The following is a 13,706-nucleotide window of genomic DNA, read 5'->3' as shown; positions in this document are numbered from 1 at the left end:
ACTGTAGGCAGAGGCAAAGTCAAAAAGACCTTGAAGTCCTGATCATAGTACTTGCTGAGAAAAATATTTTTTGTATATTCAGTTGGCTCAGAAAATTAAAAGACCAAGTTAAGATATTACTTGCATGTGACAGAAGCAGAAATCCATAGGACAGTGAGACTAAGATTAAAATATAACTCTCTGAGATAAAAGGGAAAGGAATAAGAGAGTAAAAGAAGTCACGATAAAGTCACATTGGAGGCAGTAAAATCAGATTAATAATGTGCCTCAAAACTTAAGAAGCTATACAGGTAAAAAGGACAAAGAAATGAAAAAATGTGAAAGATGATGACATCAGTTTATTTATCCACGTGTGTTAAATAGCAACTTCTTACTAATAAACGTGTAAGAGTAAAAAATAGAACACAGAGGCACTGCTCTCAGGGAACATCTACTAAGCTATATAATAGTACCAGCTGTGGAAAATTATGTCTCATTACACTTTTAGGATGAAACAATAGACAAGTCCAGTAACGTTCAGTCAAACGTAAAAGGATCATCAAATAAAACACAGCCTCATTAATTTATTTTCTAGAATTTCTCAAAACAATGAAAATTTAGTTAAGAATTCACCAGAAGTTATTCTTCATAAGCATGTATACAAAAATACAAAAATTGTCAAATACAAAAAATGTCAAAGCTGCTTTTAAAAGGAAAAAAAATGCAAATACCTAAATATTTATTCAACCAACTGACCTTTCATAAATGAAAAAACGTAGATTGTTGAACAAGATGAATTTTGCAGGATCAAGGTTTGACATACTTCCATTACCAAGTATTACTTCTATTTTAGGCTACTTCCTTTCAAATGCTTACACTATCTATCTCCTAGTAACTAGACATTTGTTTTCTGAGACAGGGTCTCATCTCACTATGGTGCCCAGGCTGGTCTATAACTCCTGTATGATGCCCAGCCTGGTGTTGAACTCCTGGGCTCAAGCAACCCTCTTGCCTCGGCCTCCCAAAGTGCTGGGATTACAGGCATGAGCCTCCACAACAAGCCTAGACTTCTTATTTGTAACAAGTGTATTCAATAACTACAATTCTACTCCTATATGTGGAATGTGTTACTATAAAATGTGGCCTACAGAACTGTGTCATATGTAAATAGAAACTTCTTAACTTTTGTGTAATGCTCAGTAGCTCTATAGTAATTAGCTTTAGCTAAAAATTAAAGATGAGGACACTTCCAGCTGTTGGTTTCCAGTTTATAGATATAAGAAGCACATTCACCTGTTTTGAAGGTCTGTTTAATTCTAGATCAATGCCATTATTCAACTATGAACGTCTAATGTACTGTTATTTGGCAGGCCCTCAACATTTCTTCATCCAAGCTTGTTGAGTAATTATATTGAATTTCATTAATGTGATCAAATACCAACTCTCGGCAGAAAAACTTGAATCTACATACACCTGTTTTCACTTGGCAAGTTGCTCTCATTGCAAAACTGTCCTTTAAAACTAAAAGCAGCAGTAGGTGTTTATGGCATTGAACAGAATGATTTCCAGAATGAAGTGACCTGAAGTGATCATCTGCCCTATCTGAAATTTCTTGAGAGATGTCAGAGTTCTTCATTCAAAAATGATACCTATCTATCACACGCTTGGACGTTTAACCTAGGAATATTTGATAAAAGACAGGCAATCTCTGAGGGCAGGAGTTTGAGACTAGCCTGACGAACATCGAGAAACCCTGTCTCTACTAAAAATACAAAATTAGCTAGGCATGGTGGCGTATGCCTGTAATCCCAGCTACTCAGGAGGCTGAAGCAGGAGAATCGCTTGAACCCAGGAGGCAGAGGTTGCTGTGAGCCGAGATCGGGCCACTGCACTCCACCCTGGACAGCAAGAGCAAAACTCCATCTAAAAAACAAAGACAGGAGATGTGTAAAGGACCCAGTCTTAAAAAATTATTAAGTGTACAGTCTCTAGATCTAGATCAAGATTTAAATCTTGTGTTCACCAGAACATGAGCATGTTATTTTGTCTCTGATCCTCAATATCGTGGGCCTAAAAGAAAGGATAATTAATTCTACCTGATAGAGTATTTGTGAGGATTAAAAGACAGGTCATCTACTAAACTTTAACCCAATGCTTCTTCCATAATAAGTCCTCAATAAAACAGGAAAAAATATTACCTTCATTAATGATTATAAACTATGAATTTTGCCTTGTATCAAAAATAGATAACTCCCAAAATATAGTTTTAAGTAATTATAGCATTAAAACATTTCTTCTTGATTTTTTGAATTTTATCTCAAAGGACAAATTAAATCAAAGTATTATAGTCACACAGAAACTTGACATGAATGAGCTGTGGACAGAAAGAAAAAAACTGGATATGTGCCCAACAAAAACATAAAATTTGGAGAATAGACCTAAGAAAAATGTCTGTATTTGTAGTTTAATCATCAGGAGCTTACAAAATCTGTTGTATGCATTCATAATGTTTTAGAAAATAAATTGCATGTATTGCTGAGTTACTTGAGCCTCCCACATCCCACCTCCTCCCCATGAAATATAAGATACTAGGAAGTATTAAAAATAGAATTGTAGATTTATGTTGTATTTTATTCTTAAAATAATGAATAACGGCTTTAGTAGTTCTATAAAATATAGCTAGGTGACACAAATTAAAACATATTTTTAATAAAGTAAAATAAAGAGGACAAAAGGAGAAGGAACAAAATGTTTATGACCTAGAGCCAGAAATGAGGTTAGAGTACCAAATACTATGAATACGTCTTTACTTGTTAAGATTCCTTGCAGGCAAATGAAAGCCTCTCCAATTTCATGATTTATATTTTATTATGATTTCTCATGCAAATTACAAAAGGAATCCTGTTGTTTAGAAGGAGCACAGATTCCTGATACTAAGATGATTAGAAATTTCCCTTGAGGTGTTTCATAGAGAAGCCTCTTTATAATATATTGAACAATGTTCCCAGTAACAGCCTGAGGGTAAACAGTGTTTCAGTTTATAAGGCTGTTTCAGCATCTTTCAATATAGGTTGATACTATCACACTAATATGTAATTTTGTAACAGCAATCCTATAAGCGAGCAAAAAGATAAGGTTCTCTTTTCTAGCTTGGACTAGGAGTAGATTGCATAGCATGGTCTTTGAACAGTCCTCTGTAAATGATATTTCTCTCTCTGGACTGAGCTTTCCATAGGCATTAGATGGCATCATTCCTGGAGCACAGCAGCCACAGCCATCTTAACAGACAGCTGAGCTGAAAATAGTGTTTTCTTCCTCTGAAAATTGAAGGGCCTTAAAATACATCTCTTAAGACATAGCCTATTTTAATAACACTTCTCTACATATACACTGTCACAAATAAGTGGTACCTGTGTGTGTGTGTTTTTCCCCCTAGGCTTTACGTATTTCTACAAAGGAAAGGAGTATTGGAAATTCAACAACCAGATACTCAAGGTAGAACCTGGATATCCAAGATCCATCCTCAAGGATTTTATGGGCTGTGATGGACCAACAGACAGAGTTAAAGAAGGACACAGCCCACCAGATGATGTAGACATTGTCATCAAACTGGACAACACAGCCAGCACTGTGAAAGCCATAGCTATTGTCATTCCCTGCATCTTGGCCTTATGCCTCCTTGTATTGGTTTACACTGTGTTCCAGTTCAAGAGGAAAGGAACACCCCGCCACATACTGTACTGTAAACGCTCTATGCAAGAGTGGGTGTGATGTAGGGTTTTTTCTTCTTTCTTTCTTTTGCAGGAGTTTGTGGTAACTTGAGATTCAAGACAAGAGCTGTTATGCTGTTTCCTAGCTAGGAGCAGGCTTGTGGCAGCCTGATTCGGGGCTGACCTTTCAAACCCAGAGGGTTGCTGGTCCTGCACATGAGTGGAAATACACTCATGGGGAAGCTTCCATGATGCACAGTATCTGCTGTTCTTCAGTCCTTTGTCTTTCTTTGTCATTCAGTTCTAGGCCTTTCCTCTGCACGCTCAATGCCCAGTAAAATTTCAGGATTAACTAAAGAAGAGGAGAAAAAGAAGAAAAGATTCTTCTTAAAAATTTCTAATGTTATTTTCCTTCTGAAGTCTGAGCCCATTTCTGGGGGGAGAAAAAAAAAAAAGCAAATCAGAAAACCCACGATTTTTCTTTTTCTTTTTTTTTTTTTTTTTTTTTTTTGCTTTAAATCAAGGGGAAAAAGAGTTTAAACAAAAAACCCACAATTGAACTTCCAGGAAAGTGTGAAGACCCAAAACAGCTTTGTCTCCAAAGAAGATAGCTCTCTGACTGCTTTGGATAGTCTCCTACGCACCATTTTGTCAGGTGGGAGATTTGGAATACACATGCAGGACGTTAGACTGTTGGGACAGCCATTTTCCAACAACCAAGGGGCCAAAATATCTGCAATATAGTAACAGCCTTAATAATACATCCATTTTTCGTTTTATACAGCTGTTCTCAGCTATGTCCTCAATGTTTCATTGCATTTATATTCATAGCTATTTTCAAACACAACCTTTTAATTGTTTTTGAAGTATTTCTAAACCCCTTCTTTCCACCTTACTCCTCCATCATTGTGATAATCTTCCCAAGTTGTATTAGGCCATTGCCCCAGGCCTTCCATGGGTCTGTCAGGAATATTCATTACAAAGCAGAGCAAGGAGCAGTATGTCTCTGAAGTGGATTACAGTGGCAGTTATTTTACAAGGATTTGTGACACTAGTAATATACCCGTGTAACCCTTTGAGAACTATCAGACCAGCTTTCAGAGTCTTAGGATTGTCGGTCTTGTGATCTGATAAATTATAGAACTGGGCAATGGTAAAAACAGTCACAAGTTCAAGAAGTTCAGGTTTTTAAAACAGATATCCTATAATGTCATATAATTTTAAAATGATTTACAAGACTACATAAATGTGTTTATAACAAACAGAAATGATGTTACTTGCCAAAATCTTTCTGGCAAATAAAAAAGGTATTTTATTAAGATTCTCATAAGACTGAAATTTTATTTGAAAAACTGATAATAGCCTAAGTCTTCTTTTCTTTTTTTTTAGGCATACTGAATTTCTGTTTTAAAATCCATTGCATGAAAATTCAATTTGCCTTGGTATATGCAGTTAGCATTGCCATTTTAAAAATGAATTAAAACGATGACTCTGAAGTTGCATGAATATCCTCCAGTGCATTACCTATTGCATGTCCACCATAGTTCTCAAAGGGTTAGTGTGGCTTCTGGCATTTAGCCATCCATTTGATCACTGACAGAGCCAAGAGACCACCAAAGCATTTCATTGTTGAGTGTAATTTGTCCTAACAGCAGTATTGTCATTTTCATGTGACCTGCAGAGCAGGTTTGTATCAATATTTTTTTCCTAGAGAAAAGTCAGCAACTGACAGACCTCTTTATTGATTTTTAGGAGCTGCTTCTTGCAGTGAAAGGCTTTACAGCCACTGGGCTGTGAACTTATCAGAGATGGTCAGAATGAATGCACCCCATGAGTCAGACATTGGCTTTGTGTGAAAGCCAGCTTTGAGGGGATTAGCTTTTGAAACAATGAACAGCTTGCCTTGAACTTGATTATTGATCTATTGACTGTCATTAACAACAACTTAAACATTGTCTTCTGTGAAAATTTTCCTTGAAGAGTCCTGTTCTATGTCTTTGCCCTTTGACCTTTAACTTGCAAACTGGCACAAACTGAAGGAAATCTGGTGTTGCTTCTCCATTGGATTAGTTGTTCTCTAAAACCTAGTAAGCATGAGCTGTTTCCTTAGAGTGGAGAGAGTGGTGATGGCAGATCTGCAGACGGACACTTTGCTCTTTACATGCACACTCTGAAAATGCCCTATAGGTAGAAGTGAATTTTAATTTCATTTTAATATAATTTCAAGTCTAAATTCATCATTTTAGTACAAATTACAAAAACTATAGGAAAAAAAAAAAAACCTCAAATACTTGAATGGCCAGTGTGGCTTTTATATAAAGCAGGAATTTTATACTAGTAAAAATTTCTTACTCATTTGCTAATACACATTTCCAGATGATTTTTAATGAGTGTAGGTATACATTCTTATTTGGAAATGGATAGTTTGGCTGCCTTGAATTTATATTTATACTCAACTTAGCATGAAAATTAGAATGCCTTTTGGTTAAACTACATGTTTATGATTTGGTTGGGGAAAATATTTTATAATTGTGGGTGGCATGCTGCAAAGCCTTGCAGATTGTTATTTCTTACAACCTGAGCGTATATAGTATGAGGCTAAGAAAAAAGAACAGTAAGAAAAGAAGAATGGCTTTACAGTAAAATATCATACAATGTAGACAATATTTTAAGAGGATATTGGAGATTATGTACGCAAGGGCCAAGAAAGCAAGAAATGAGAACCAGAGTCAGCCCTGTAGCTTTACTTCAGTGCTTCCATTCTAGATGATGCTGATATTATAAAGAGTTAGTCACTGCTGCTAAGCATGGAGGACTATATACATAAGCTCGTTTATACAGTGTTTGCTTGTGGGAGGGTTTAATCCTTTTAGGGCCTTGATGTCAAGAAAAAAATAACTGGAAAGTATATTTTGCTAAAGATAGAAATGAGGAACTGTGTCATTTTGGGACATGTGCAAATCATTGAGGAACTCCATCACCCTGCATTGAAAATTGATTTTTTTTCCTCTAAAATGAGAAAGAAACTGAATAAGCAATCTGTTGCCTCTTTACTCATTCATCACAATATCCTGATTCGTCATAAGACTATCAGTATATAAGGGCTAGAAAATAATCATAGCATTAAGAAGGAAGGAGTCTATCATTATGCTTGAATTCTGGCAAATGTCATGAATAAGGGTTGGGTCATACTTAATATGAGACAAGATTTATGTGATAAGCAAAGGCATATAAGGCTGCTCTTTTGACTAGAACATTTCAGTTATCAGGCTGTACTATTACAAGAGATAAGAAGACAATAAGGACAATGTAATCACAAACACTGGGATTCCGTTTGTTTATTGTACACCAGCTACTGTGTGGGTATGGTTCCTGACTCCTCTTCTACTTGAGGTTTGGGGAAAAAGTCTCAATCCAAATGGAACAGTGAATGGGAAAGTAATTCATCTAGCACATAAGAATAGTGATTCAAAACCAATGTGGAATAAATTTCAATGGGTCAATAACATAAGGTGTCAGTTCAGTATTAGTAGAGATATGCAAGGCATAAAATATTTTCATCACCCCATCACTAATAACATGAAAAGCTCAGACATAGGATTTCCCAAATTGAAATGAAAACACATTCATGCCTGCAAAAATAATTCTGCTTCTGCTTCATTTCTCATTACTTTAATATAAACACAAATGTAAACAAGGTAATGTTCTTCACATAAAATGACCATATAGTTAAGAATTTTAGTAAAATATTGTCGTTCTGTATATTATTAAACAAATGCAATGAAGTATTAAAATAGCTGATCAGTTTGAATTTCCTGTAAAGCAGTAATTCCGCATCAGAATTGTAGATAAGGTTGTGAATTTATTGACTCATTTCAGAACAGTGTCTGTTGACATGGCAGTCAGAGCAGGTGAATACAGATGCTCTTTCTGATTGCAAAGGTTATAGAGCTAAATTAGACAGCATTATGTGATACTAGCAAAGACAACTTCTGTTATAAATCAGAGGGCAAGGCTTTTCTGAATCGATGTGATAAATTACTAAGTAATGATTACCAAAAATAATTACTAAGTAATAAAGGATACAGACTGGTTTACTGAAATAAGCAAGTGTTACATTTAATAATTACCTGTAATCTTTTTTTGTTAACACATAATTTGGCCATTTCATATACTGTGTACCTATTTTCATTCCCTCCCTGTGAGTCATTAAAAAACACAATGTGGTGGATAAGAACATTGTCCAAACTTCACTGCTAGTTCCAATACATAGATGATGGTGTATAAACTGGATTGTAGGGGTAGTCATATTTGCAAGTTCTACGTATTATGCTAATATATCTAGTATGGTACACATACACGTCCACACTTTGGATCTTACAGTAGAATAAATAGTGTGTCTAGTGTGTCCATATTAACTAAACTGAAAGTGCTATCTGAAGAGGAGTGGATGTTATAAGCAAACAAACTGAGTTAAACTGAGTCATGAAAAAATATATATTTTAAAGTTTTTGAAATCATTTCCAGAAACTAATAAAGGGAATTATTTACTAGTAGTATTGAGTCTGTGAGATTATAGTATATACTGAAACAATCTTCTGGATGGTGGTAAGGTCTTTTTTAGCAAACACAGTGAAGAGCTTATTTCATTTCTGATGCTTTCAAGAGCATATTCCAAAGTATCACAGATGTCAAATAGAATATGCTACATAAACCAAAAATGTACATTTCAGATGACCTATTACAGCAATCTCAGCCAATATGTAATATCACAAAATGTGTCAAGTCAATCATATAAGAGGATCTAATCATTTGGCTGTATTTAATGTACCTTCATGATGTTGATATATTGTAACCACAGGAAATAGGTGCCAGAGCATATGTAGTTAAGTTACAGGCTCCACGTTGCCTAGGAGGGAATCATAACTACATCAGAAAATTTTTAACAGTTATATTTTAAAAATTAGAATTTTATGTAATAAATAAAGCAGCAACCAGGAATAGCAACCCAACATAAATATGAAAGCTAATTATTACATTTAATAAATATAATGGAAATGGAGGAGGAAAAATGAGTCTTTTGTTAAATATAAAGACAAACTATAACACTCCTTGATAATACAACTGGAAATTTTACTTTAGCAAGCATAAAATAGTGGAGAAAAAAATGCAACTTCAAGCTCTTTGCACTAGTGATGATTATGTGATATATCAATGTAATATTTAGCCAGTGGTCATTAGATGTTACTGTGCTTAAACACATCTGATACTCATGCATTGCCTTACAGGCTAAAAATGTTAGAGGTAGGTGTTCAGTAACCTCAAGTTGGAAAGATATATAATGTTAGAATCCCCTGAGACAAGCCATTTCCCTGAAATAGAAATTTACCTCAATAATCATGTAACCTAAAACACTTGGCATAGTAGCAAAGAAGTTGCCTTAGTGTTCTAGTCTCATCTAATTGTGACCTTTGTCTTTCATGTACTTCTGAAATCATTTTCTGCTTTTTCCATTGGTGTGATTTTGACACAATTCTGAAATATTTCAGGTAAGATTAATAACATCCAATTACAAAGATATGTTTCAATATTTTATACATATGTCTACTTTGAAAGTTAAACCAATAGTATAGAAAGCCTAAGAATGAACACTGATTGGACATACTCACAGAAATTAAGGGAAAAACACACGATATTGTAAAATTCCTGTCAATGTTTGAGTAGAATACAGAAGTACGTAGCAGTCTTCAATTTTTAAACACAATTATGAGCTTATAACTGGACATGACATGCATCATTTATTAGAACATTATTAATTATTTATACTAAGTAAGGATACAAGATCACAGAAGCTTAGTGTTATAACAGAGACTTCACAGACATTCATAACTAATGCTTTCTAAGGAAAATAAGGGCATAACCCAGAACTCATGGTCAGTGCAGAGTAAGTATAGAAAGTTATGTATGAAAGACATTTATTTATAGAGATTTCTGAGGATTCTATGCCTTTTCAACTTAAAGATGAGTGTGTCTTAGAATTTGTTGTATGCATCATTGGACTGGGGATAATATTCAAATGTGCACTCAGCGTGTCCTCACATTAAAGGGCACATTGAACAGTATAGGAAAATACATCATAAACTAGAATGTTGTACAGATTCATATAACTTTCCCATGTGCTCTGCTATAGAGCTGAATTTATATGCCCTTAAAAAGGGATAAGAATCAACTAAATATAAATACGGAAATATACTTATGTTAGGTCACTTAGCTTCAGAGCAAGATGTCATTAACCTTTATTTCACAGAGAAAAACTGGAAGAAAAGAATGGTGAACAAGAATAAAATGATAAACTTTTTGGCTTATAGAGATGTTTCTTGGGAATTTTTTCCACTTGTTTTTATCCATGAAAAAAATATCAGTCACAGTACAGACATTTCTGTAGTATTTGGTCTGTGGGTAAACTGGATCCCAGGCAGAATACTTTTTGACACAGGCCTTTTTATACACGCTTTATATATGATGAAGCTTTGGTGAGATGTGACTGCATGGTAGGATGCATTTTCCTAGGATAGGATATGGTGCTGCTTGTACTTGCCACCTTTTATATGAATGTATGTCGCTACATTGGCCTGTCTTGCCAAGATATGGTTGAATAAAGCCTGGTGTGAGCTGTCTATTTGAAAAGTCACTAGGATGCATGTTTCATTTGCTGTTACATAATGCCAGTTTGAACCTGTTTCCTCTATATATTAACAATCCAATTGTTAAGATAAAATATACTTTGCTTGAATGAATGATTTTGGTAGTAATATGAGAGTTATCCTTAGATCAATGTTATAATTTTTGCTATTGCTGAAATACCGTCACAGAGGCCACATTATTGGCTGTCTTCTCACAGCTTTTTAGTATATACCATTGCCTGAGTAAAATTAGGTTTTTAGGTCTTTTTGGCATTTACTTCTTTTATAGCTGATGTGGAATCAATTATTCCTTTATATGTTCATAGTACAAAATTTCACTATCTTAATTACTTCCAAACAAACAATTTCCAAGCAAGGGTATGTGTGCCTGGTTTTTCTGCTCCTCCAATTCTAAGATCGTTATTTGTTTGCCTTCTGTTTCTCACCCAAAAATACAGATGGTTGGGAAAGATACATCTTACTGAGTTGTCCTATACAGTCTCTGTCTATATTTGCATTTCTTTCTGTTTCTACCTTGCCTTTTTTTTTTTACACAGATTTGGTTTTCCCTTCCCTTTGTGAAAACCAGAATTGAGTAGCATTGTACATCAGAGATGGTACCCAGGAAATGTCTTTGTTCCTCAGTATTTTTCTTCAAAACTTACATGCAGAGACAGTCCCAGCAAAGTTGACATACATCCCAACCTCTCTCACTGGCTTTTCTAACTTTTTATAGAGCTATTCCCCTGAGAAAAGTGAAATGCTGAGTGTGATGGGTATTGTCTGTTGATAGGATAGCTAAGGAAATTTGCTTTTGGAGAATGTATATTAAATAATTATACAGGAAAGTAGTCACGTATAGTGTTCTGTTTAAGGTACATCATGGGTACATAAATGCCTAAAACCTTCATCCTTTGGTCTATTTCTCTGTATCATCCTTTGGTCTATTTCTCTGTATGTGTAAATTACATATATATTAGAAAGAGAGATAGAATAAAAGAATTAGGGGTGTTACAGAGGCAGCTTTTTGCTGCCTTGGTTTTGACTGTATCAGCATTTCTATTGCAGACCTCTATTTTCAGGGGTTTTAGAGACTCAACCACAAAAATTTGTTTCAGGCTTAACAGTTTTGAAAGATTTTTTTAGGTATCTAATTTTAAACAAATAGATCTTGTTTTTATATTATAGGAGGGAAATAAATGGAGTTTACTAGTTCAATTTTGCGCTAATGTAACTTTTAATAAACTTAACTTTTTAAACAAAATCATAAAATCTAATTAGTTCATAGTTGGTTGATGCTTTTTTAAAAGAATCAATTATTGACCTTGAGAAACTTGCCTGCTTCATCAGTATAGTAACCTATCTTTAAGATATTTTAAAACGTGTATACCTATATTAACATTATCTTGATTCCAGTGGCGGATCAGTATGATAATGCAGATTTATGACATCCATATAAGCTATCTGGTAATATAGATTTGGGAATATAGTATATATGATACATATATACATATTTACTAGATAGATTAAGGAGAAAAAGCTCCCATAAACTTAGTTTGTCAAATAAATACCATATATTAAAAAAATGCACAGACATTTATCATTCAGAGTCAGAATGAGATTCAAGTAATTGCAAAGGGAAGTTGTCTCTTGGGTAAACAATACACATTTTATAGCTTCTTGTGAAACTAATTTTTTCCTTTATATTGTGGTTATGGGAAAGTAAAAGAATTAAAATTAATACGACTTTATTTAAATAACATTAAACTGTGAAGCAGAGAGAAACGCCAGGAAATTAAATATTTAGGCCATTATCTTGTGGTTGTCTGACAATACTTCACCTTTCTTTTAATTCCCCATGATGTTTTCAGTTATGGAGAAGTATTAAAATCTAGATTTAAGTTTCTGCATTGTTCTCATTACACTCAACACTATTTCATTAAGTTCTTGATAATATGTAGTCTTCTGTGTGCAAGGAAAGAAATAAATAACACATTTATTTGCTGAATGAGTTTTAAGGTGTGCAAGTTGTAGTGATGTTTTTCCCACACAGGATTCTATACATTTATACCATCTTAAATCTGGCATTTTTTTTTTCAGATAGCTTCTACTGACAAACACAAAGCTTGTTTGTGTGCAAATATAAGGCTAAATAAATGGTGCTAAAGTGTATTATGACTGTCAGATAAAATCAGGCAAAATTTTGTGGTGCTTAAATTAATTTTTTCATTGATTTTATTGATCAGTGCATTGAACAGTGTCTATTATTCACAAGTTGTCTTTTATTAGTAAATCAAGGCCTCATAGCACATTGTTAAATAAAGTGGTTGACTAGTCTATGTAACAGCTCACCAAGCTACTATCTCTTTTAACTCCTTATAATGTTGCGTCATTAAAGGTCAAGGGGTCATGCTATTAATCTCATTGCTATAGACCATTAACATGACTGAACTTTTCCACAAAGTACTTATGTTTACAATGCTATAACCCTTTGACTGCTGCGGCAACCTTTAACCACACAAATGTCACAAGCTAGAATCATCAGCATGGTTCTTGCCATGGCAATCAAAGAGTTAAGGGCTGTGCAGTGATTTGTTTTGTATTTATTAATTTATATTTATTTTGTTTCCATTCAAGGAGGGGATTGGGGTGGGGCAGTTTTTGTCTGCTGTAAGTGTCTTAACCTAGGGAAGGGTTAAATGGCTTTTTATACTATTGCATCTTCTGTATTTACCATCAATTCATTGTGTTGTAATTAAAAGAAACTGTCAATAAATAAGAGAACAGAAAAATGGTTCATAGACATTGTGGTTTTACTCAATGAATGATTTATACACATTTATGACCATATGTAAGATATGATTTATAAGCAATAGCCTTTACTATCTGTGTCTTTCTAATCCATATGAAACAGAAAATGAAAACTAATTTAGGGAAAAATCCTCAGTGCATTTACCTGAACTAGCAAGTATATTAAACTGGCCACATCAACTGGAGAAACTGTTTAGTTTACTATATGCTTATAACTGTGATCAAATAATGGAGAAGAAAACTTCATTGCATCAAATATATTTCAGGCAAATGCCTGTGAACATACGATAGTTAAGGTTTCTACAAAGACTTGACAAAAATAAAAGACTACATTTTGAATAGATGAATATAATTTTTTTAAAGTTACACATCATAGTTATGTAGACAAATTTAATCACAGGAATTAGTTTTTATATTAAGTCTTTGGCAAAATCCCATATAAGAAATCCCCCCCCTTTTTTTCTCTCTTTTAATAATAGGATTGGCTGAGCATGGTGGCTCATGCCTGTAATATCAGCACTGT

General features: G+C 34.2%; 1 protein-coding gene across 2 annotated transcripts in view; it reads left to right on the top strand.

Annotated features, from left to right (window-relative positions):
• The window catches only part of MMP16 (matrix metallopeptidase 16), a 285,421-nt gene extending 272,257 nt beyond the window's left edge, over positions 1-13,164 (top strand). For both annotated transcript variants that reach the window (XM_063668955.1, XM_063668956.1), the window contains one exon: positions 3,416-13,164. In XM_063668955.1, coding sequence (XP_063525025.1) covers positions 3,416-3,750 — 335 coding nt within the window. In that variant the 3' untranslated portion in view covers positions 3,751-13,164. The remainder of the gene's footprint in view (positions 1-3,415) is intronic.
• The last annotated feature ends 542 nt before the right edge of the window (positions 13,165-13,706 follow it).

Source organism: Pongo pygmaeus, chromosome 7 (assembly GCF_028885625.2).
Source record: "Pongo pygmaeus isolate AG05252 chromosome 7, NHGRI_mPonPyg2-v2.0_pri, whole genome shotgun sequence".
Classification (NCBI taxonomy): Eukaryota; Metazoa; Chordata; class Mammalia; order Primates; family Hominidae; genus Pongo; species Pongo pygmaeus.
The sequence above is the reverse complement of the archived record's forward strand: the minus strand, read 5'-3'. Positions and strand labels throughout refer to the sequence as shown.